General features: G+C 36.1%; 1 protein-coding gene across 1 annotated transcript; it reads left to right on the forward strand.

Annotated features, from left to right (window-relative positions):
* LOC143224861 (uncharacterized) lies at nt 1-25,911 on the forward strand. Its single transcript, XM_076453236.1, has 11 exons — nt 1-497; nt 7,421-9,248; nt 11,215-11,351; nt 12,497-12,624; nt 14,700-14,958; nt 16,449-16,598; nt 17,615-17,681; nt 19,902-19,948; nt 21,262-21,340; nt 22,581-22,746; nt 24,522-25,911. Exons 1-11 carry the CDS (start codon nt 401-403, stop codon nt 24,621-24,623), a joined length of 3,060 nt encoding a protein of 1,019 aa, XP_076309351.1. The 5' UTR covers nt 1-400; the 3' UTR covers nt 24,624-25,911.
* Nucleotides 25,912-27,425: the final 1,514 nt, after the last annotated feature.

Here is a 27,425-nt window from a genome sequence, read left to right on the forward strand (position 1 = left end):
GCACTGAACTGCCGCTTTCCCACCCGTTGACTCGAAGGAGTATCTTCGCCAATCAGATGCTGTCTGGTACTCATGGTCTGATGCATCACCTGGAACAGCTATAGCGGAACTGGCAGTTGTTATAAACAAGTTTTATTTCCAAAAAGCGTTGATTGAACGGAAAAGCTGGAATGAAGATCTATTGCGTTCGTGTGCTGCACACAAGAGATGTTGAAAACAGTATGATGTAGACTCATACGATGATGAAAAACTTATTTGTTTTTTCCTTAAACTATCACTAGAAATCACAAACTATTGATACGGTGGCTGTGATGTCTCTTTGAGCCATAATGGATGACATAGTGACCAGTTCTGAGCAGTAGTTAGATGTCTTTGGACTCTTGATTCAAGTTTGATCAGTATGATTAAACATACCATCGTTCTAGGTTTGCTGATTTGGTCCTTGTCAATCATCGTGTTATCGATGGAAACCACTGATAAAACGTTTTATCATTCAGGTAAGACTGTGCCAAATATGTAACATTTTTCCAATAAATAGTTTGTTTGTTTTTAAATGTAAAATTAAAATAATAATTCGAACCCTGATTGTCTCATTGAAAAGGTTTTAATTTCAACGTGATGAATAAGTCATAAATTTAAGAATAATATGTTTTTGTTTTTTTAATGTGGAAGCCATTTGCTAACAAGTTGTGTTTTTATTATTATATCGATTTTACTGATTTATACTGGAAGTAACAGGACAATAAGAAATTAAATGATCCAGGAAGCACCGTAAAATAACTATTCCACAGAAAATTGTTTGTTTTAACCAGCAAGTCAAGAATTACAAGTGTCATTAATGGACAGGAGAACATTTCTTTGAGATCTGCGTTCGTACAACAAACAACACGATAATTGGTACAGACAACAATAAAACACATGTAAGCGTACACATAAAGTGCATTTGATGGTATGTCTAAAGTCACATGTACAGAGTTCAAATAGGTAAACATTACAGTTTAACGTCTTCGAGAAACAAGCAGTATCGATCAAGTTACCGAGTGAACGGAAAAAAACATGTTTCGCAATCCAAGATTCGGTTAACGTATTGACGAATAAGCAAACATTTTCATCTCATTTCTCTACTGTCAACTGTTACTACCTAACGTACGTAGCCGAGCCTTACTTCCTTGTATGTAACATTGTTTACGATTTGAGACGTAATGCTGGTATTAACTTCCAACCAAAGCACGAGCAGACTTAGATAAAAACTAATAATGATTTTACCGTGTAAATCCGACTGCGTTAGAAATAAAATCTTTTCCAGGTGGTTGTTTTTACAATGTTTATGTCTATTATCTAGGAAAATGGTTCGAAACACTCTTAAGAACTCCCATAGAACTCATAGTATTATTTACTATAATCCTGTCTAAAAAAATTCATGTGCGACAGTTGTTGAGGGTTCCTTTTTTTTCTTTTTTTTTTCAACCTGATTCGCCAAGACGTTAATTTTATGAATTGGGAAAGTGCAAACTCATGAGATGTAAACTTAGACAAAAATATCCGCATCGAAAAGCGAATTAAAAATATATATAAATAAAAACACGGCATGGTTAAGTCGAATTTTTTTGTAGTACTAGTTAAATTATAATTTTTATGCTTCCAGTTGCATACATGGAAGTGTCTAATATATATGTGAGTGAGTTTGAACTTAAATATGTGTTGATTATGATATTACTAACCTAGAGCTGGATAGTTCTAGTGTTCTTCTAGGGTGTGGCTTTGTTACACCCCTTAGGGTGTGCAACTCTGTGGCCTGCCCTGGTAGCTTTCAGGTTAAACTCTGGGCAAACAAACATCCTGAAGTAGATGTAAAGAGCACATAGGTATTATCTAGTTGCTAGGCGACCCACTACAAACAGCAACCTGATATTGTTCAGTTGCTAAGCGACTTTCAGTAGACAGTAGACGGAGTCTAGTTGTTAGGCGACCCACATATTCCTAATCTGACCTAGTGGTGAATCCCTGAAGCCGAACTTGTTTTGTATTAGCTCTCAGTGGTGAAGGTCCTGAAATAAAAATCAAAATCGACTGACTTTCGAACTAAACTTTTATTATTAAATAACGACTAATGCGCTTAATCAGAGAGACTATAATAACTGTGTTTGTTACATGTAGAGGAATATTGCCTTTCCGTCAAACTTCAGTTTCAAATATACCGAAATTTTGTGTGGTCTGTCACGTGATACCCATAAACTATAGGTTTAAACTGTATGTGTTGACGTGTTTTTTGTTTGGCACAATTACATATAAGAATGAGTATGTGTAACTTGTTACTATAGGATCATCACGTCTCAAAATCACATTTAAAAAATCAACATTCAAGGTTTGGAAATCTATCTTGAATAATTTGTTTCACTGTTTATTTAAGTTAAGAAATTCTAAATAGTTGTATGAATAATTTGAATAAATAGACATTGAAAGAGTTGATCTTTTGAAGAAATTACACGAAAAAAAAGAAAACCGTGAGCAACAGATGGCGCCACTAATTGTTTATTTTATTGTGTGTATTGACGTTTGGCAAAGCCACATAGGGCTATCTACCGAGTCCACCAAGTGGAATCGAACCCCCGATTTTAGCGTTGTAAATCCATAGACTTACCACTGTAATAGCGGGGGACTGTTTTATTGTATTGGATGTATAGCTATTGTTTTGTTTGTATCTATCTTTCTGCCTGTATACCTATCTTAACCTGGGTATCTATCGTATATTAAAACGAACATAAATTACACATAAAACATTTACAGTAGCATACAAAGTGGGGATTCCCCAGAAATTGAGCCCTTTCACCCTTTATTTACTTTTATATTTGTCAATAGTGTACAGTATATTCTCGAACAGTAATTTCAAGTATCAACTTTCTATTGCAAAATTCCGTTAAAAATAAATTTATAATTAATATTTCTTTGAACACAAAGGATTAATATAATTATTTTCTTTTTTTATATAAATTTAAAATACAACAAAATTTATACTTTGCCACTCGTCATAAGGTACACTTACAGTGTGCCCACCCCTCAGGTAATGCTTGATAATTACTGATATGGTTTGTTTTGTTTTTTGAATTTCGCGCAAAGCTTCTCGAGGGCTATCTGCGCTAGCCGTCCCTAATTTAACAGTGTAAGACTCTTAGAAGGTAGGCAGCTAGTCATCACCACCCACCGCCAACTCTTGGGCTACTCTTTTACTGACGAATAGTGGGATTGACCATAACATTATAACGCCCCCCCCGTCTGAGAGGGCGAGCATCTTTGGTGCAATGGGGACTCGAACCTGCGACCCTCAGATTACGAGTCGAACGCCTTAACACACCTGGCCCTGCCGGGCCACTGATATGGTGAACAAAGATTTAAAAGCGATATTTACTAAAACATTTAATCCTTGAACAGCGGAAATGTTGTAGGTAGCAACATCAGTTGATAACGGCCACTGTTTAAGGGTTAAATCTATTACGAAGATTTGGTTTGGTTTGGCTTGAATTTCGCACAAAGCTACACGAGGGTTACCTGCTCTAGCCGTCACTAATTTAGCAGTGTAAGACTAGAGGGAAGGCAGTTAGTCATCACAACCAACCGCCAACTCTTGAGCTACTCTTTTACCAACGAATAGTGGGATTGATCGTATCATTATAACGCCCCCACGGCTGAGAGGGCGAGAATGTATGTTGTGACGGGGATTCTAACACGCGATCTTCGGATCACGAGTAGAGAGCCTCAACCACTTGGCCATGCCGGGCATTTTTAGTAGAAATGGGCCAGCTGTGAAATATGTGCAGTACAAATTAAAATCTCAAACACGCTACAAACAGCTACAAGAAAACTTTATAAAAACTTTATAGATATTGTTGAGTAGCAAACAAACTAAATGCAGAGTAAAAAGACACCAAAGCACTTGGGAAAGTCGGTATAGTAAAAACAAAACAATTCACAAAACCACAAGTTTCTCATTATGAGTGATTGACTAATGTCGTTGGAAAGGCATAGCTTTCTCTCTGTTCACTTTGTGCAAGCCTAAATGAATGTGAATAAATTTTGCTATTTTGTCTAAAATCCTTTTTCTTAATTTCACTTATAACCTGGATAATAATAAGTAATATCAATAACCGTTTTGCAACACTACTAACGAGTTAACAATACAGTAATAGCTGTATTCTATGATTACGAGCACGATCTGTGAGTTGCCAAGTAAGAACTTTCCCTCATATTACGTGGTGGGGTGTACGATTGCTTATGCACTCGCACTACATGATCAATCTGCAGCTAGGTGAAATAAACGTCGACTAAATAATTTCTCTAGATCTAAGTTCTAACTATGATCTAACCTTTGAAAGAGAAATTTTTAGTTCTATACATCTGAATCAAGAGTTCCATGTTGGACAAAACAGTTCTGTCAATAGCAGTCAGTGTCTCAGACTTGAGTCTCCTGTGCGAGGACGAATGCTGTAACTGTCGAAGTCTGACACAGCTTTGTTCGAGCGCTACGGATTGAAAACAAGAATGATAATTTGTATAATCTATCTTTGCATTGTTTTCAAACTAAATGTGACCTCCTGACATCTAAGGTTGTACTTGAAAGAATGCGATTCTTAAAATGTCTTTCAAGAAAACAAAACAAGAGAAAAGGAGAAAAATCTTTTGTTGATGACCTTGAAAATCTTCGTTTCAACAAAGAGAGCAATACTGCAGTAATAGAGATAAGGTTAGAAAACAACAATGCTAAATATACGAAGCAAGTATTAGCCATTAATCCAGCCAAAGAAAAGACTGCAGCGCTGATTAGATGGAAGAGAAACTATAGGAAATATATTAGCAAATGCAGGAAATGTCAAGAGATTGCTCTAAGAAAAACTTCGAAGAGAATGATAGGCCTAGTTAGTACTCAGTCACTTTCGAGATTTAGCACGAAGTAAAGCTACGAGAAGGATAGGCCCAGAGTACACAATTATTCTCGAACATAGTACAAACACACACACACAAGATACTATGAGAAAAGTGTAAATAAAATATTAGGAAGTGGAAATGAGAACACCGAATAAGTAAGGAAACAAAATAGGAACGAGCGAGACAACATTGTAACACTTGGTGATTTTGACGCGGGGCAGCCTCAAAGCCATTGTTTCCTTGCTTTGTGGTATTCATATTCCTATATATTTTATTTAATTTTTTTACAGTTGTGTTAATACGATTTGTCTACTAAAATAAAACTGAATAATTTGCGTGATTTTAACAAATCAAATAAAACAACTAGAAATTAATTGTATTTCTAAATAACATATCTGAGTAACAGTAGCCCGCCAGAGGGTGTTGTTTTTAAAAAAATGGTCACGTGTTCGACCCTTGCCTATCTAAAAGACTCAACTTCTGATGTTATAAAATACCTAGGTTCAGGATAGTAATTTAGCCCAAAAATATGATACCATATATTCTGAACACCATTCGAAGGGTGCGTATTTCATCTTCAGGGAAAGCGCTCGGGTTATGGATGTCGTATTTTTCTGTTAAAAAGTTTGCACTATTTTTTTGCCTTTATAAATATTGTTATTTATTTGCTCTTTACTGCGGAATAATAACATTGATTCCATTTATAACTATATATACTAAAAACGCATTATATGGCACAAAATATGTTAGTTTGACAGAAGGCAACAATTTTCACGGGGTTTCATTAAGGTAGAGTAAAATTCGTCAAGCCGATGTTAAACGAACTTTGCACGTAGACGAAGATTGGTTTGGTTTGAATTTCACGCAAGGACCATCTGCGCCAGCCGTCCCTAATTTAGTAGTGTAAGACTGGAGGGAAGGCATTTAATCATCACCACCCAACGCCAACTCTTGGGCTACTCTTTTACCAACGAATAGTAGGATTGACTGTCATATTATAACGCCCCCACGGTTGAAAGGACGAGCATGTGTGGGGTGACGGAGATTCGAACCGGCAACCCTCGGATTACGAGTCGAGTGCCTTAACCACCTGGTCATGCTGTTGCAACAGAGGGGTGAAAGTCTTTTTTTTTTTTTTATGGATCATCCGTCACATTCGATTATGAATAATAGTTTTGTAATAACATCGGGTTGTATAGTTTCTTCACATTTATTTCTTCCATTATTAAGAAAACGAAAAGCAGAATGTACAAGAGGCAGTAGGATGACTTAAAAACACAACCATTAATATAATCTGTTCCTGAAGAAAAGTATGAAAATGACTTTCCACCTCTGGTCTCCGACAGTAATGGGTTCCCGAAAATTCTCTTGCCTTGCTCAATCGAAGCCCCTTCCCCCTCCCCGAATTTTAATTTGCTCAAACATCTCTAAATAATCACAAGTATCGTGCTACAGGATGTTATTAAAATACACGTGGAATTCTGCGTCATGTTTCAGGTGAAATACACATGTCATCTTTAGTTTGGCAGTTTCTTCGGTAACGGTGCTGTGACCAATAAGGTCACTAGTTCAGTTCGTTGCATTAACAACCGCGAGTAGGCGGGCGTGGTCGGGAATGACGTCACCGATATTGATGGATCAAAACATATGATATCCCCGCGGCAGATCTGAGGACTTGCGCTGCTAAAATCTGGCTTCCATATCCTTGGTGCGTATTGCGGAAAGTATTTTATTATTTAGTTTTGCGTTCAACAAAAACGTATAATTATGAAAGAGGCCTGGCATGGCCAGGTGGGTTAAGGCGTGCGACTCGTAATCTGAGGGTCGCTGGTCCGCATCCCCGTCGCGCCAAACATGCTCGTCCTTTCAGCCGTGGACCTACAGAATTACATTTACAAAAGATCTTAAAAAGTATTTTCTTCCGTTTTAATCGTTTAGTTATATTCCTATGATCTCTCAGTATTGTTGAAATTGAGATTAAATATCTATATATCAAAAAATGTTACAAAACTACATAGGCTTTCATAGGGTGTCCTAACTTTTTCACATGACTGTATGTCTGAGTGTTTTCTTATAGCAAAGCCACATCTGCTGAGTCCCCTGAGGAGAATTGAACCCCTTATTTTAGTGTTGTAAATCCGTAGACTTACCACTGTACCAGAGAGAAACCTCTGATGGATCATTGGTAAATGACGGACTTGCAGTACTAAAATCCGCGGTTAGATTCCCATAATGGACAGAACGCAGGTAGTCCAAAGTGTAGCTTTGCATTATATCACGAAACACAAACACAGGATTTCTAACAAAGAAAAAAATTAGTGCAGAAGAGAACTCTGACAAATATAAGTAAGAATCATAGTATTTTTTGAATGTAGATAAATTCTTCGTATACAGCCTAGTTAAGAAGCTATGAATATATGTTCGTTTAACAGTGCGGAAGAAATTAAAGTGTCACTTGTCCGATTCTTTGTTAATTTTCTTGTAAACTTTTTTGAAACAGATTTTAACAGCTCTTCAGTGACATCATCTGGTCGCATCGTGGTCAGAAGTGTAGACCCACGTGACAGGTTAGGGTTCAAACCAGACCAGAGTACGCTTTCAGCCCGTTCTTATAATGGAAACCTCAACAAAGGTCTTAAGAAATCTAGTAGGCAAATTCGCCAGTCGATAGATGGCATTATCAGCAGAATTGTAACCCTTTTAGGCGGAAATTCGAAAATTAATCCACTTCGTCCATTAGGTTCCCTTTTTCCACAAAGGCCCATCCGCCGGCCCATAATCACTCGATTAAACAATCGTGGTCCTCCGAACTTTGGAGCATATCATCAAAACATAGGAGGTTATCATATTATTCCCCAACAACAACAGCGACCAGGGGCAATCGGTTTTACTTTTCCTACTCTACCATTCTTTCAAACGAGCACCACGTGGCATTTTCCTGGGGATAAAGAATTAGACAAAGTACTGGGACAAGTCCCTTTCAATTATCAGGAAAACGACACCAAAGACACTGATAAAATAGGAGTAGCTGTTAGTACTGAAAAATCTAGCATTATTGAACTCACAAACTCAAAAATGTCTGATTCGATCATCACTTTGGAAACATCAGACTCGGGTGTTGGTGATATCGTTCCTGATTTTGAATCAGAATTTCTGACATCAGACTATAGTTTACTTCTTTCTACCGTGGATGTAAGCAATAAGCCCGAAGTACATCTTTCACAAGATTCAACTGTTACCACCAACATAGAAGAAACAGCCAATTCTGATCTCTTTCCTTCCTTTAGCCCAACTTCATCTGTACGTGTACCACTATTATCTAATGGTTCAACTGTTTTCACTCCTGCTCTCCCAGACACCTTGAGCAGTGACATAGCTCCTTTGTCTGGTGCTACCGTTAACAAAGACATTTCTCAATCGACTCGAACAATAGCTGTACAGCAACCAGAGATCGTGGAAGAAATTAATTTGAATATTGGTCAAATATCTTTGTTTTCGACGTCACTATTGTCGTCGTATGACGATACAAGCGCAGGCAGTGACGTTCAGTTTAAAAGTAGTCCACCAGGCGGACCTGACGAGATAACGCTGGAATCAACAAAATTTATATCTACATTTATGTATCCTGGTCATGCTTCAAGTACTTCATCTTCAAAAAGTACCAAAATGTCGGTTTTTCTGGTGTCACACAATGAAACAATCATTACTGACCTGATATCCACTGTGGATATTTTTCGGAATGTTAGTACAAAAAGCGTAACACCTATTTCTGTGTTCTCAACATATGAAGTGGATGGTACATTTGAGGATCAGACTCAATCTTTGGAAAGTCATCACAACATTACGTCATCTACTGAATCAAGCATATTACTCCTCACAAATTCAACAGAACCGGAAATCATATATGGAAAGCCTTCCAAACCCGTGCTAGCACCTGAAAACAGTGAAGCCAAAGTCTCGTTTTCAGAAACTAAATTACTTACAGACGCAAAATCCATAGATTCAAACAAACATGAGCACGAAAAACCAAATTCCATGAAGACTTCTGATTCCCATCTTTCAGCTTCTATACATTCTGATCAACAAGAAACTAGTCATCTTTCCTCTAGTCAGCCACTCCGTGGTCAAACTTCTAACGATCGTTTTATTAATGTCAATCATAATCCACAACCACTTGGATTTCCTTCTTATCCTTACCAAGGAACTGGTCCACATCAAGACAGACATCTTCCTGACGTTCCTAAGGAACCTCACCACGATGCATCATCTCTTGGTATTTTACCAAAGCATCCATTATTTCGCCCGAGACCTAATACACCAGTCATCAGGTAAGGTAATATTTTGTTTTAGTGTATTATTGTTAAATTATTATAACAGTTTGTTTGTACAACGGCCGAAGATATTTCAGAAATCAAAATAAACTACTTATAATTTTCTTGAGTCCATTACGACAGTAGTGAAATTCAGTAGTTCATTTTGAGGTTAATGTGGTGATTTTATTAACACCATAATTCCATTAAGTGTCATTGCTCATTATAGTATGCACTAGTACGATTTGAGGAAGAACTCCGTTATTCTAAGGACCCATGAGTGAAGCAAAAGATAATATGACATGTCAACCATTGCTGATGAGGCCTTTTCGCCTAATACCATCAGGCCGGCTGGGATATGACAGGCCTCGTTATCAATATGTATTCATATTTATAGTTACCATTCCATTATTTTATAAACGTTTGTTATTTTCGAATCTTTGTCTGATCACTTAATTTGATACTGTGGGCCCTAGGTATCGTAAACATATTTTAAAACTTTTTATCTTCATGTTATTAAAATATTAACTTACAGTTTGTAAGACCTGTTAATTTTTTTTTTCTTATTCAAAGGTCTGAGCTTAAGACACTCTGGGAAAGCTATGATATAAAAATTACCACTAACTTCTGATCAAACCAATATATTTACAGAGATCAGAAAGTAACCTAGTAAATAATTAAACATATCGGTTTAACTAGGAGCATGACATTTTACCGAATATGAACTTATAATGATTATAATGCATTGATCTGTCAGTTGGGCATCTTTGCTGTTGTCGACATTTTCGACCATAATTCCAATAATATCTCACGAGGGTTTGGCCAGTTTAGGAAAATTAGTCTTAAAATCATTTACTATGGTATTAACTATATTGATAATGGATATTATCACACGTGACGAAAATTATTTAACACTGTAATAGCAATTAATATAATCAGAGTTAAGATTCAAGTTCACCAGCAAATTCAATTAGTGCTTCACATTGTCTTAAATTTGTAGGAAAGAAGAATTGTAGATAAGATATCTTAAGAGAAGTCTAAAGCCCCTGACTCTCATATACATGTTTAATGGCCTGGTGATGAAGAAAAACATTTCTCTTACATGATTTCACAACGCTGAACTTCACTTCAGGAGTTCGTAACACCATAGTAGGCACAGCATAGAATGGCTTATCGCTTAACAACAAACAGTGGGTTTTTTGTTTTGTTTATCACGTTTTTTGTTATAGACTGGTCACAAGGCAATAAAGAATTAAGATACTTCAGTGTTCTGTTTTAAAATGATGTACTATATAAATAATAAAGCGCATGTAATATGGTTCTATACAAGTAATAGTAAAATAGTACACATGTATATTATTGTACAGCCCGGCACGGCCAGGTAGTTGAGGTACTCGAATCGTAATCTGAGGATCACGAGTTCGAATTCCCCATGGCACCAAACGTGCTCGCCCTTTCACCCGTGTCGGCGTTATAATGTAATGTTCAATCCCACTATTCGTTGGTAAAAGAGTAGCTCAAGAGTTGGCGGTGGGTGGTGGTAATGACATGCTGCCGTTTGTCTAGTCTTAAGCTGCTAAATTAGGGAAGGCTAGGACGTATAGTCCTCGTGTAGCTTTGCGCGAAATTAAAAGACAAACATATATATATTATCGTACTTAAAAAGTATAATTGTTTGCATCATGTTAAGTAAATGTTATACTTAAGCAAAGTTCTTTAGTTTATTTAGATTTAAAAAAATAAGTTCGATGAAAGTGAGGAGCAAGTTACGTGTTAAACAACAAATATTGTGAATGTGCATAACATGTTAAAAGTCAATTAACGTTTTAGAAATAGCTTGGTGCTAATAGCGGATTTTCAGTTTGTTTTTACTACTTTCGAGCAGACACGTACATAAGCTCCAGTGCTTGACATGAGTTTTGTGTTCTTAAGTTTCTGAACAGACGCTTGTAAAAATTTAATGTTTATGTTTTTCGTTCTTTAGAATCGACACGTGCATAGTTGGTGACGATTCGACCTGTGACGTTTCCCTGAACGAGCGCTGTAAGACTGTTCGTGGCGTGAGTGCTTGTTATTGTAAGGCAGGCCGCGCTAGGTCTGAGCCTCGTGGACAATGTAAACGTAAGCTATATATAGTTTTTTGTCTTTATTTGAAACTGCAAACGTTTATATTATTGTTTATTTGGTTTTTAATTTCGCGCAAAGCTACACGAGGACTATCTGCGCTAGCCATCCCCAATTTTGCAGTGTAAGACTAGAGCGAAGGCAGCTACTCATCACCACCCACCGCCAACTCTTGGGTTACTCTTTTACCAACGAATAGTGGGATTGACTGTCACACTCTAACGCCCGCACGGCTGAAATGGCAAGCATGTTTGTTGTCATGAGGATTCGAACCCGCGACCCTGAGATTACGAGTAGAGTGCCTTATCCACATGGCCATGCCAGGCCTGTCAAAGTAAATATGTAGAGAATTGCTGGGGCCCGGCATGGCCTAGCGCGTTGAGGCGTGCGCTTCGTAATCTGAGGGTCGCGGGTTCGCGCCCGAGTCGCGCCAAACATGCTCGCCCTCCCAGCCGTGGGGGCGTTATAATGTTACGGTCAATCCCACTATTCGTTAGTAAAAGAGTAGCCCAAAAAGTTGGCGGTGGGTGGTGATGACTAGCTGCCTTCCCTCTAGTCTTACACTGCTAAATTAGGGACGGCTAGCACAGATAGCCCTCGAGTAGTTTTGTGCGAAATTCCAAAACAAACAAACAAACAAACAAGAGAATTGCTAGCTTTCATACGAAAGCGGTAAATGATACATCTGGAATGAAAATCGAATCAAATTAAAAAGAACTTTGTGTTTCGGCGCCATAATATCTAGAAAGCTCTTGTAACCAAACATTTCAATATGTCGGTACATTAATGTTCATTGTAGTTTTGCTTACGTTCTTCTTCTGTCGGCAGACTTGAGTTGTTAACCGCCTGTACTGTGACTCGCATCTAATAAGATACCTTGCTTATGAATGTTTTGATATAGTTTAATATTTTTACAACGTTCACTGTTGTTGTTATATTTCACGTAGAAATATCGTAAGGAAAATGCTTTCGTAACTAAAATTTTTACGTATCGGGCGCAGCCCAGGTTCGCCAGGAGCCAGATAGTATGTTCTGGAATATTAAATTATTGATATATAACTTACTACAGATTAGTGAAAATTATTAATTAAAATATGTGCCAGAAAGTTTGTTAATTATTATTATTATTTTTTTTATACCAGCTGTCATATCCCTACAGATGGCGCTACTACTAGGCAGTTACGGTGACCGAAAGTTGACGTTTACAAGTTCTTTCCAGGACCCTAACAGCGAGCAATATGAATGGTTAGAACACGATGTCGAACAAGGAGTAAGCAGTAACATTCTTCACTTAAGAACATAAAACATAATTATATTGATACACACTTCTGTTTATTTAAGTAAAATAAAAACACACAATGATTTTGATGAATTTTTTGAATATCGTTAACAACTTGTTCAGATTCCTATTTTTAACATAAGAAGTAACTGTTTATGAATTACACTACATTTACATAGTAGTACTTGTAAATCATAGATAAAATTCGTGCGAAGTTAAGACTAACACTGTACTATAATATTTAATATTATTCTATTCGTGGAGATGTTAATACTCAAAACGAATAAAGAATGGATGAAAACTGAAAAGTGTCTTCATTTGGTAGGACACCACGGAAATCTCTACTTTTAAGTTCAAGTTATAATTAGGCTTATCAGTGGCGTTTGTCAGATAGCCTAATAATTCAAAAATTGATGGACTGTTTTCAATCTGTCTAATTCTATATTAATATTAGTATTTTATTACCTTAATAATTGTGTCCTTAAGCAGCTTAATGATGCAAAATTGATGGATTGCTTCAGCTTTCTGTGATATCTTTAACAATTTTGCGAATGTTATCTACAATGCATGACATCACAAGGCCGCAGAATGTAGAATATACGAATAGCAACGCTAAATCATAAAATATTTCGGCTGTTATGAACTTTAAAAGCTTAAAAGTCAAACAAAGATTCACACAGTTCAGAAATTTTCATTCCAAATTTTCTACAATAATCTGTTCTCTGGGGTTCCTCTGACAGAAAAGGTGTGATCAGTGTTTTAACTTTCAACATGTTAAAAGTTTTTGTAGATTATTTCTACTGAATCAGAGCTTCAAACAAGATTTAGATATAAAATATTATGTGTATATATAACAGAAAAAAAAATAAGGGGAAAATAACTGTGTCAGCAAAAAAACAAAACATTAAAAAATTATATCATTTGTCAAGAGTGTACAAACAAGGTACATTTTTAAGAACAACACTTATGGAGTAAAGCTTTCAAAAGCATTGGGACGTCCCGTTTATCAGACATAATCCATTAAACGCAGACGCTAAACAAGACAAATTACAATGAAAACTAGAGGGTCGCTCAGGAGGGCGCTTTCCAATGCCATGTAGTATTGACCATATTCGGTTCTAAAAAAAAAACAAAAACAGAAATGCACCCGTATTTTTATCGTTATCAGAGGGATGGACCACTGTTAGAGGAACAACATTATTCACATATCTGTCAGGTTTCGTCAAAATCTGATTATTTTTGACTGAGTTGTAAAGCAAAAATAATACAAAAAATCGGTCCTCATGTTAACAGATGGTGATTTTTGAATTTTCGTAAACCTTAATGTGACCTTGAACTTCGATCTTAACATTAAAAACCTAGTTATTTTTAAGTTGGGTCATAGTACAAATGTATGCCAAATTTTGTCCAAATGCATTTAGCCATTTTCCAGAAATCTCGCTGGAAAACACAAACACGCACACAAGGGAGAACACAACCGCCGTCCACCTTTGATGGCGGAGATAGTTAGACAAAGGTTAAAGTTTAGGTGCAAGAACCCGTAATGTCGTACCTCCCACCCCACCCCAGTACTCGCCAAATACAGCTGATTATGGGCACCGTAGATATATCTAAAATAATTGTTTTCAGTATATACATATATATATATATATATTTGTTTGTTTGTTGTAAGTTAAACATAAAGCTGTTCAATGAGTTATCAGTGCTCTGCCCACCACAGGTATCGAAACCCGGATTCTAGCAATGAGAATCCGCATATATCCCGCTGTGCCACACACATGCATATATACGTATACTTAAAAGGATGCTATTCATGAAGTCTGAACTAGAAATATCTGTTAATTAAAAACAAAAATATACATTTCATTTTTAAATTTCAAAATACCAAACCCCATCTACGGATAAGTATAAAAATATGTAATAATTATTATAAATCGCTGCCTAAAATATTTCATAACAATTAAACACCTATCTTTTATTATATATATATATATATATGCCAAAATATAAATTAATTAAAACTATACCAGACCGAAATAGATACTTTAAAATATTAATGTTTTCAGTTATCCTCGCTTATTCGATCCACTGAGATAGCTCCACATTTCGTGAAGGTAAAAATTATGAAGTTCTCACCAGATGTGACTGGACAGATTCTCGTCAATGCCACTGTGTATCTGCGCGATCGAGATACCACCAGATCGATGTCCATCAAAGAACGGCTGCGCGAGGAGTTGATAAAATCGATTGAAAATCGAAACCAAAACTTAGGGACCAGTCGTTTATACGTAGCAGATTCCAGTGATCCTGTACCATTTGTTGACGGTTAGTATTGTTTTAAGAAAAAGGTTTTCAAGCATATCTATATCCAATACTTTTGTATTATTACATTACTCTAAACAAACTACGTTGTACAAAGTAACACGTTGATACGTTTTACAACTGACTGGTCTGACGTCATGTTTTCACAGAGCCTTCGTGCTAATTACTAACCTTGGTAATTAGGTTTTCTGTCTTGATCGCAACCTTATGTAAGAAGTTTTATAGCCATAGGTTATGTCAAACCTTCCTCTAGGTTTATAAAAGTACTTACTTTTGTTAATTGCAAAACTTGGTTTGGGTTGTCTGTGCCGTGCCGACCATAGGTATCTAAACCCGTTTTTTTAATCAACAGAAGCCTTCAGGGGTCTGGCATCGCTAGGTGATGATGGAGCACGACTTACATTCTACAGGTCACGGGATCGAATCTCCGTCATACCAAACATGCTCGCCCTTTCAGCCGTGGGAGCGTTATGATGTAACACTCAATTCCACTATTCATTGGTAAAATAGTAGCCCAAGAGTTGGCAGTGGGTGGTGATAACTAGCTGCCTTTTCTCTCGTCTTACACTGCTAAATCAGTGACGGCTAGCGCAGATAACCTTCGTATAGCTTGACGCGAAATTCAAAAACAAAAAACAAACAAATAAGAAGCCTCAGACTTAACACTGAGCCACTTGGAGGCACCGAAAGTCCTTGTTAAAAAAAGAAGCAAATACATTGTAGGGAACAAAATCAGGTGTGTTTAATGAACTGTTGTAAGTGAAGTCTTGTCGTACATTCTAATAACATTGAAATCTGTGCTAAGGCTAATAATGAAAATATTACTTGTATAAAAGAGGTTATTTCCCTATAACTCGTTTGTTGTTTATCGAAAAACTACAAAATGGGCTATTTGTGTTATGCATATTGCAGGTGTAGAAACCAGAATTTGAGTATTTTTAACCACAGATTTAGAGCAGAGCCATCGGAGGCATTTCGCAAAAAAAAACAAAAAAAAACAACAGCAACAAACAACAACTTTGGATAAGTCCGTGGGGTTCAATTAGGAATTTATAGAAAATGGAGTTAGTATGTCAAAAAACTGTATTCAGTACAATATTTTACTTAGAGCAAAAATTACATTTATTCTTTCAAGTTGTTGGGAATGAATTCGATCAGTATCTATTTAACACAACTAGTAAATGTTTTTATCTAATTATTGTTAATCTATTTGACACAACTAGTGAATGTTTTTATCTAATTATTGTTAATTTATTCGACACAACTAGTGAATGTTATCTAATTATTGTTAACCTATTTAACACAACTAGTGAATGTTTCTATATAATTATTGTAACTTTTCCTTTTCTACTTATTGTAAAAACAAAAAAAAAAACACCTTATGAGAAAATACAAAAGCAAGATCAAACTACATGAACTGTAAAATCTATATAGGGATTAAACACTGTGCTATGGACTTTCATCAGTATCTGCTCATGTTTTGATTTCAATAGATCTGGACGAATGTACCGATCCCACCCTCCATGATTGTTCTGACAACAGCTTCTGTGTTAATGAATTCGGATCTTTTCACTGTGTCTGTAAGCCTGGCTTCCTGGACAAATTCCCGGATGATAAGTGGAAAAGTGGGCATTCTTGTTCTGGTGAGAACTATTCATTTAGAGGTAGAACAGTTATTCACTTATTACATTACTGTTGTACATATCTTCAATGGAACAGTTATTCAGTTGTTGCATTACTGTTGAACATATCTTCAATAGAACAGTTATTCAGTTGTTGCATTACTGTTGTACATATCTTCAATGGAACAGTTATTCAGTTGTTACATTACTGTTGTGCATATCTTCAATGGAACAGTTATTCAGTTGTTGCATCACTGTTGTACATATCTTCAATAGAACAGTTATTCACTTGTTACATTACTGTTGTACATATTTTAAATGCATCTTATTGGGGACTAACACGTAATTTAAGTATCGTTAAACTACACAAAATACATTATGAACAATGTTTAACTCATATTTTATTCCTTTATACCTTCTTAAGAAATACGTTCTTAACGAAGGGCAGATTGACTTTAAAATTTTACCAGGAGAAAAAAACTATAAATGGCCTAAAATCTGTCGTAAAAGAAAGGATAACCATGTACTTTTCCAAGGGTAGTCCCAGCGGCACTTTAACTATGTACTTTTCCAAGGGTAGTCCCAGCAGCACTTTAACTATGTACTTTTCCAAGGGTAGTCCCAGCGGCACTTTAACTATGTACTTTTCAAGGGTAGTCCCAGCAGCACTTTAACTATGTACTTTTCAAGGGTAGTCCCAGCAGCACTTTAACTATGTACTTTTCCAAGGGTAGTCCCAGCAGCACTTTAACTATGTACTTTTCCAAGGGTAGTCCTAGCAGCACTTTAACTATGTACTTTTCCAAGGGTTGTCCCAGCGGCACTTTAACTATGTACTTTTCCAAGGGTTGTCCCAGCGGCACTTTAACTACGTACTTTTCCAAGGGTTGTCGCAGGGGCACTTTTTTTTTTTTGCGTCTGGTTACTTCAATCCTTGCCTATTCTCGACCATATAGTGATAGAAAACACACTAATTTATCACATCTATTAAATCAGAGCTAAAATATAATCACATGAATATTGCTTCATTTTTTCAGTTTGTTCGCCAGACTTTTGCAGCAACCACGGGATTTGTGCCGTAGAAAATGAAAAGAGCACGTGCAGGTAAATGTCTCCTGTTTAAATAAATTGAAAATAGCTTTTCGTTTCTAGTGTGTTTTTAAATGTTAATAAAAATAAAGAAGACCCAGCATAGTCAGGTGGGAAAGACGCGTGTCTTGTAATCCGAGGGTCACGGGTGCGAATCCCTGTCACACCAAACATTCTCGCCTTTTGAGGTGTTGAGGCGTTATAATGTTACGGTCAATCCTGCTATTCCTAGGTAAAAGAGTTGCCCAAGAGTTGACGGTGGGTGGTGATGACTAGCTGCCTTCCCTCTTAGGGACGACTAACACAGATAATTTTCGTGTAGCTTGGCGTGAAATTCAAAACGAACAAACAAAAGTATCCGTGATTTGTATCCTGTTGCGGTAAGATCGTGTTTCACAGATTCGAACCGTGGATAATCCTACTACACGCGTAGAGTTACCTCCGAGTTGGCGGCGGATGCTGTTAGCTAGATGCCTCCCCCTTTAGTCTGTCAGTTTAAAATTAGCGATGGCTATCGCAGTTAACCCTTGTGTAGCGTTACTCCAATATCTGTTTGTTTGTTTTTTGTTATGAACAAAGCTTCACAATGAGATCTCTATGCTCTGCCTACCACGTGTTTCGAAACCTGGTTTCTAGTGGTGTGAGTCCCCCGATATGCCACCGTGCCACTGGGGGTCACTCGAATATCTAAATCAAACAATCAAGTAAATCCAATAGAATTTGAAAATGGTATTTTTATGGGTGAAGAAATAGAGCACATCACGTGTTCGACTCAAACTAACTCGAAAATCTTCTTTAAAAACTCCGAGGGCAACATTAAAGTAATCAGTGTATTAAGAGAGGAGAATTACATTGTAAAGTGTTGAACCTCACGTAAAGAATAGTGCTTAGCTTTTTGTGCCTTTATTTGTACAGCAAAGCCACATCGGGCTATTTGCCGTGTTTACCGACGGAATCGAAACCCTATTTTTAGCGTTGTAAATCCGTATACTCATCCCTGTATTAGCATCCCCATTGCGCCAAACATGCTCGCCCTTTCAGCCGTGGGGGCGTTATAAAGTGACGGTAAATCCCACTATTCGTTGGTAAAAGAGTAGCCCAAGAGTTGGCGGTGGGTGGTGTTGACTAGCTGCCTTCACTATAGTCTTACACTGCTAAATTAGAGACGGCTAGCACAGATAGCCCTCGAGAAGCTTTGTGCGAAATTCAAAAACAAACAAATAAGAGAAACTCAAACGGATAAATACCACAGAACGTAAAAATATATTATGTATTAAGATCTAACCTTGAAATAGAATTGTCAATTGGTAGGTTAAAATTATTCTTACGTGTATAAAATTAGGTAACTAAAGGAACAAACTTTCTTAAAGATGACCTGTCTTAATATTAAATGATTATTAAGAGAAAAAATGTATTATAATGCTCCGATTCAAGATTAGGCAATTAAAATAATAAAAGCCTTGAAATGCTTTGTCACAAGATTAGATAATTAACAAATAATAGTAGGTGATAAAAGTATTGTCTAAGTATAACGTAACTAAGATAAATTGCCCCTTAGAAACGCTTTGTCTCAATATTAAGTAATTAAGAGAATACAGGTAGTGCGATATACAAAGATATTACCTATTCAGTATATCATGTATTCTTCTATCATCTTTAGTGATTTAGAAATTTTCGTAATTTTGAATTTAGTTTTAACATGAGGCCGCTTGGTCGAAAACCGTTGGAACATTTCTGTTCCAGAGTGACTTTTTTATCTTCACTTTTCGGATTCAGTTTGATATCTCGTGCCGGTGAACGTATAGAGATGTCCTTTAGGTGGCCGAAGGGACGATATTGGTATGTCTGAACTTGTGAAAATTATGAGACAGGGATTAACCACATGGTGATGCCCTCGTGAGAAACAGAAACTAAGCTTTTGTGTGAGCACGAGGCCTTGTATGGCCTGTTGGTTTAGGGCACTTAACTCGCAATGTGCCCGATGCAATTTCAAATCTCATTATAGAACATGCTCGCTTTTTGAACCGTGGTTGTGCTATAATATGATAGTCAATTCCAGTATTTGCCGATAGATGGCATTAATTGGCAACCGACCATTAAATTATAAAAGAAAGCTTGTTAGAATTTTGGGTTTTAATTGATTTATGAAGGTTGAGTATAATATGAGTTTTTTCTCTACATTTCTGTTTGATTTCATTAGTAATATTTAAATATATTTTATGGGATATTTTTCAGATGCAGAGGTAATTACATTGGAGAGCACTGCGACATTGATGGAGAAGGTGAGAGTTTGACACAATATGGCACCATCTAGTGTGATGAAAAAAAATCCCTTTGTTCATCAAACGAACTCCAGTCTATAGATAGTTTTCCCAATGTTTTATTCAATGCAGCGGTGTTAATTTTTTAACGTGTTAAAATGGACCCAGTTATTGAGTAACTTACACTGAAAATACTACCATTAAAAACGACAGCCACTGATGTTCTAACGTTTACTTAACAGTCACTAAACTAAATGCAGAAGAACAGTTTGTGTTTTGTGTGATAGCTCACTTCATTACTGGAACAGGAGAGGTGGAACTAATGAACGAATCAGCTTTTGTTTAACTGGTTCGTGGCTAGTTTAATCTTTGTTTAATTAGATATTGAGAAACGTAATAAATAACACAAATCACTGAAATTGATACGCAATCAAAAGCGTTTTAAATCCAGACTAATATATGACCTCTTGCTCCCTAGTGGCACAGCAGCATGTCCACGAACATACGACACTAGATACCGTGTTTCGATATTCGTTGTGGTCAGAGTACAGATATCCCTTTCTAACTATATTACGTGGTCTGTGTGTATATTTCTGCACGTTCTTAGAGCAGATCCTATTATATCCTCAAACAGATATTCGCCGGACCTTCGTTTCCATTTAACAATTCCCAATGTTTTTGTATATCTTGTTATTTCTAAAGGTTCACGGATATTATGGGTTCTTATGCCCTTTGGTTGAGCCAATATTACTGTTTTGTTTCCTTTAGAATGGGTACAAAGTACACTGTAAGTGAAAAAATATATTATAAGAAAAAAAATTCGCGTACTATTTATTATTTTAACATTATACCCAACTGCTAAGAAATAATAGAAGCTTGAAAGTTTTTTCAATAAATCTAGGACAATCAAATCTCTCCTTAAAGGTGATTGGTAGTTTGATCTCTGGATGATCAAGTCGTGATTAGTGTAATTTAACTTTTCTAATAAGTTAACATTTTGGAACAATACAGACATACCTAAGGAGTATTATTAGAAGGTTTCGAAATAAAAACAAAGTTGCTTCGCCCATTAAATATTCAGTGTCTATTTGATAAACGCTCGTTGTTAAAGATAACGCTCGTTGTTAAAGATACTAATGAATTATATATGCAGTGAATCTAACACTCACTAACAAAGCGATCATTTATAAATCTGTCTTATGTACACGATCATACAAGAGTTAAGAAATCATTGGTTATGGCTCAAATTAAAACCACCACTTAACATGTATTGAATTCATCCTACTGAACTTTTAATTATAACTCCTCTAACAAGATGTACTTTATCATTACAGTGCTTGGTGTAGCAATTGGAGCTTCGTTGGTAGCTGTCTTCATTATTGTCTTAACACTCGTGTGCCTTTGTCTCTGGAAGTAAGTCGATGTATTTTTTATAGGAACGTCAAAATATAAAAGAAAATAGTTCCATCCACTTTTAAGGTCGCTTATTGGTCATGTAATTACATTTAGTTAGATGGCGTTAAGGTGTATGATTCACGTGAGGAAGATCTGTGAGATATTTAGGCTGAGGAATCAGAACTATACTTGAGTGATTTTTAGCCATGCGGAGTTTCCTGTATTATTACCACAGCTTTTCACGTTCGTTCTGCTTTAATTAACATAGTTTTCCAATAACAAGTACGATATAACGTTAAGACTACATTAATAACATAGAGAAGTCAATTAGTCAAAGTTATTTACCAATAACAATGCAAAATATAACGTTAAGACCAAAGTAACGCCTTTGTTGTAGAAAACTGACACCATAAACAAACTGTGCTTTCTCTCGTAAGGGGATGGATGTACTAAGGTGGAGCTAATATACTCCATTCAGTAATGCTTTCAAACGAGACCCAAAACTCTAGCGCTTTCGAACAGTTGACTGTTCTTCTACAGGAGAATAAATAATAATCCATTCAATGATTTTGTTGTCCTTCGAGTTTCTGCAGTATATACATATATATCTTGACGAAGATAATTTATTACGTTTGAACAGTGGTCACTGATTAGTAAACTGAAGTCCTCAGACAGTTATTGGCTGCCTGAAGGAAGTAATTATGATTTGAATTAACTCGCAAATTTGAAGTAAATTTTATGAGTCAGGTTTTAGAATATATGTTAGGCCCGGCATGGCCTAGCGCGTAAGGCGTGCGACTCGTAATCCGAGGGTCGCGGGTTCGCGCCCGCGTCGCGCTAAACATGCTCGCCCTCCCAGCCGTGGGGTATATAATGTGACGGTCAATCCCACTATTCGTTGGTAAAGAGTAGCCCAAGAGTTGGCGGTGGGTGGTGATGACTAGCTGCCTTCCCTCTAGTCTTACACTGCTAAATTAGGGACGGCTAGCACAGATAGCCCTCGAGTAGCTTTGTGCGAAATTTCCAAACAAACAAAGAATATATGTTATTTCTACTTACAGTAAAATACTAACTTATCGCTGTTCTGTCCAACATAGAACATTATCATTATTTCGTTTGGACATAGTCATGACACAAGGTAGTCGTGTTAGGGATGTATATTTCGCATTAAAGAAAAAGGTAAAAAATGTAAGTGTTTTATATAGAATAATTTTCATACACCTATGGTACTGATTAAACAAAATGGTTTCGTTGTCAGTCGAAACTGGAAACGATCTCAACAAAACCCACAACAACCCGTCATATCCAAAGCTGAGAGTCACTACAATGCTTGTGAGAATCCCTTTAGACTGCCAAGTGTGAATGAGATAAACATAAGCTGGCAGCACATGGGAGGAGCCACTTCAACAGGAAGTAGATTCCAGGTGAGTTAATGAAATCAAGTGTAGGTGAGATAAACATAACTTGGCAACACGTAAGAGGAGCCACTTCAACAGGCAGTAGATTCCAGATGAGTTAATGAAATCAAGTGTAGGTGAGATAAACATAAGCTGGCAACACATGAGAGGAGTCATTTCAATGATAATAGTATCCAAGTTAGTTAATTTATCATGTAACACAACGTTTTACTGTTATCCTGGAATTTGTCGAAAGTTAAAAGCATTTTGGAAAACTGTAAGTCGTACTTTTGTTTCTGTTAATTATTGTTTACTTTACTAAGTTGAGTATTATAATTATTTCTTAGATCGCTGTGGTTTTCTAACGGTTAACAGTTAAAATCTTCATAAAAAACAAGCCAAGTGTATTTTATAGAAACTACTAATTTTCAAATACAAAGTTCCTTAACAAAACTCGCACCAGGTTTTTTTATACGTGCTTTCCAAGGTTAATGTTTGTCTTATTTTATTCTAATTCTTGTCCCAATTCCTTTTATTTAAATTCCGAATGATAATGGTGGTAGAAACAGAATCAATACAGAATGTAAATAAAAAGCATTGGGACAAAAATTAGAATAAAATAAGACAAACATTGACCTTGGAAAGCTAACCATGGAAAGTACGTATAAAAAATATGGTATAGTTTTGTTAAGGAACTTTGTATTTCAAAATTAGTAGTTTCTATAAAATACATATTATGTTTTAAACAGATCTGTCTGAAACATAATCGCTGAGAGTATCTTTGTATTAAAAAACTATCAGAACCTGACCATTATGAGTTTCTTTGACCAATTTCCTTTGAAATGGTAAAGCAAGAAGTTATTGTCAAAACAACTCTGCTTAAAAACAGTAAATCTAGGAGACTATATAAAACGACTGCTGTCAAAACGCCGACACCAGCACCAACTAATTAAACAGTTGATTTTTTTACCGTCATTGAAGATCGTTGATGTCTTCATTCTATACAAAATGTGTACAATTCGTATGTGAAATCTCTCAGTCATCTCAAAGAGAGTGGAAACATAACGGGTGATTTGTGTTTCGAGTTCTTAACTGATTGTTTGAGTTCTGTTAGTGTGATTTTTTTTTAGCAAGCAATAAATTATTATAATTATTTGTGTTGTTTGTGTTATTATTGTTGATATTGACTGGAAAGTATGGTTTGCATAATTTTGTGTTATTTGTTACATGATTGCTTATTGCATTGTAAAAATAGTTTTTCATGTTATGTGTTTTTGTCGTTGTTGTCTGAAGGCTTCTGCCTTTTCTTTGTTGGTGTGCGCTGAGGTGTTATTATGTTCTAGTGTTGGGTATTTTCCTGTTGTGGCTTTGTTGGTGACTCGGATTACGAGTCGAGCGCCTTAACCTCCTGGCCATGCCGGGGCTCTTAAATAATGGAATGAGTAGTATATAAAGCTACAAAATATTAGGTACAAATAATGAACAATAACAACAAAACCCTTTACCTTGGATTGTATAAAACTTTTTTTTAGTGCTAAGAATGACAGTTTTTTGATGTGTGTTGTTCTAAGTGCGCACGAGAAAAGATGTTTAACTGTCAGCAGAATATATTCACTTATGGTGTGAACCCTGTTATTTAAACTTTAATAAACACTTCAGAAACGGTAGTTCCACGTATATATCTAACTCAGTAAAAACGAAACAAACTTAGTACACCGTTTTTACTAGTTACTGTTTATTGTTTATTAAACTAATATTAAACCAAATTTGTTTGACCTGCTTGTATTATTACCATTATTTAGTCTCCACCTGGTGGTTATTGCCGTGATTCGGAATACTTGAGGAATTCTGCAGGCAATGGTTTTATGGACATGCATCTTATGAGACGACCATACTACAGTTAGATAGATGTTAGACCTGCCGACTTGCTTGAAGTTTTTTGCTCAGCGTAAGAAGAATATCGGATTTTCGAGAATTCATTGCTGCTTAGCGCCATCTGTTGACCGTAATATGATCCAAGACACTGCAGAAGTAAACTCAAGTGAATGATACACTAATTCATTACGTCACAGCATGTTGATGATATAGTAACATGTAGCAAAGAACGTGAAAAACAGAATACTGGGAAAGACACTGAGTGATGCGCCTAACCATTCAATTACTAGAAACGTTTAATTAACCTCGTATGTTACGACCAATAGGATAATACCACCGAAATAAAAGGGATTTTTGAAGTTACCGAACAGTGCTTCTCTGAAAGAAGAAACAACTGATCAGTTGCTAAAGACATTTTTTTCCATCTTATCCGTATTGTGTGTGGTGGATACAGGTAAAATAGAGGTGTATAAGTGTATAGATTTTATATGGTGATATTATAGACATCAGTAGTGAGTGATCCGAAATTCTGTTTTTCTATATTTTTCACTCTGTCTATGTGGCAGAATAGACGCTTCGTTCAATTAATATTAATATGGATTGAATACAGGATTTTTAGAGTAATGCAAAATAATTGTAATCCTAAACCCCGAAATTCTATATACAAGCCCACTTGTTTGAGGCCTAACAATAGTTAAGCCTTTATTAAGTACGGCTTATATTTAATAAAGAGTTAACTCCTTTAACTTGTGCACTTTCTTTTTGTTTTAGTTTATTTAGGACTAAACCGTACTTAATACTATTAGTGAATAAACACATAATGTTCTTCTACGATCAAAATTTAGACCTTTTTTTAAAATTTTGACAAGTTTCAAATACGTTGTCCTACAAAATGTCTACAAAAGTATATTTATATCCGCCTTTTGTTTACATCCGTTGAAAGTACGCACGCATGCGCATTTGGACAGTAAGTCGAACGTGCATTTTAAGAACAGTCAGAAGCTGGTTATTGTTATTTGCACATATCCGTGCACCATCTTTTTTTCTTTTTCATTTATAGAGAATCCAATTTTCACGAACTTTATTGAAAGTGTACTGATAATCATTATATATAGAGGGTGATATCGAACCCTTAGTAAATTTTACTTACATTGTTAATCTTGTATTTCTTACAAATTTTCGACACGGCTGTGTTTTCATAATTAAATCTGAAATCTCTCTCTTTTAATCAATGGAAATAGAAAGACACAAATACAATTTTCAGTGTCTGACAAGAGATGGCACTGTTTTAAATTTCTCCGTCTGTGTGTGTGTGTGTTTTTTTTTCTTATAGGGAAGCTGAGCCCAACGAGGGGAATCTAACCATTGATTTTAGCGTTGTAAATCCGTATACTTACCTTTGTACCAGCGGGGGACTCTCCGTATCTTCCTATATACCTTTTGATAGTTTTATCTCAGCATCTAGCTGGAGTATTAAGTCATTGTGCGTAAGGCAAAATAATGGGGAAAACGTACTAATTTAACTCATGATGTTTGTAAATTTAGTTGTAGGCAAAATAACCCCTTAATTATAAAGTGTTTTCTGAGAAACGTAGTGTTAAGGTAAAACCTTTTTATATTTAAGTTAATTAATTAATTACAAAAACTAATTACTGAAAGCTAATAAAATCATACCAGTCATATGCGTCTGTGGATTAATTTATTTAATTTTTTCTATGTATAATGAGTCGCTTGAGTTTTGAAGCATTATAAATGTTCGTTGCGACATTTTGAGAAAGGCTATTTTTCCATGTCTCGCTGTGTATATTAATTTCACAGCCATCTTCCCCTTTCAGTAGCTCAGACTTACGTCTGTAGGCTTGTAACGTTGAGAACTTGGTTTCAACACCGTGGTGGGCGCAGCACAGATAGCCCGTTGTGTAACTTTGCGCTTAACAACAAACAAAGACAAGTAGATTTTGATGTAGTTGATATAACAATGTAAAGATATTTAATTGTAATAAGTTTTAAAAAAAATCTCTACTCTTCCCCCCAACCCCCCAAAAAAGACAATTAATAACCTCTTTATCTTGTTAAAATCTTTATTGAAAACAACATTTCTAAGTCTTTTTGAAAATTAATAGAAAATGTTTAGTTTTGTTGTCGTCTTAATGGTTACGTAAAGAATTGAAAAAAAAACTGATCTTTCAGCTCTACAATGTATTCTCAGTACTACACTTCTTCATAGGGGAAAATTCTAAAACAAAATAAAAAACAGTACAGGTCAAAAAGGAAAAAGTCTCTACGCGTAAACATAAACAACGACGTAAGTCCCGGACTAGTATCACCTTAAAAATAAGCCTCGGTACCAGTAGTACCCTAAAATCTCAGTTTTGGTACTAGTAGCGCCTTATAAAAAAAAGAGTACCTGTAGTGATAGCGTCTTAAAGAAAAGTTCCGGTACTAGTAGAACCTTAAAATAAATTTCTTGGCCAGGTGGTTAAGGTACTCGACTTGTAATCTAAAGGTGGCGGGTTCGAATCCCCGTCACACCAGATATTCTCGCCCCTTTTAGCCGTGGGGCGTTATAATATGACGGTCAATCCCACTATTCGTTGGTAAAAAAGTAGCCGAAGAGTTGGCGGTGGGTGGTGACGACGAGCTGCCTTACCTTTCACTGGTAAATTAGGGACGGCCAGCGCAGATAGCCCTCGTGTAGTTTTGCGCGAAATTCAAAACAATCTAAGAATACGATAGATACACTTAAAATCATTTTTCAAAAAAATCTTTGCCACTTTGGTAATTTGCAAGAACTTGCTAGAATGGAGCTTTTAGCTTTAAATTGTGTTAGT

The sequence above is a fragment of the Tachypleus tridentatus genome, chromosome 9 (assembly GCF_004210375.1).
Source record: "Tachypleus tridentatus isolate NWPU-2018 chromosome 9, ASM421037v1, whole genome shotgun sequence".
Classification (NCBI taxonomy): Eukaryota; Metazoa; Arthropoda; class Merostomata; order Xiphosura; family Limulidae; genus Tachypleus; species Tachypleus tridentatus.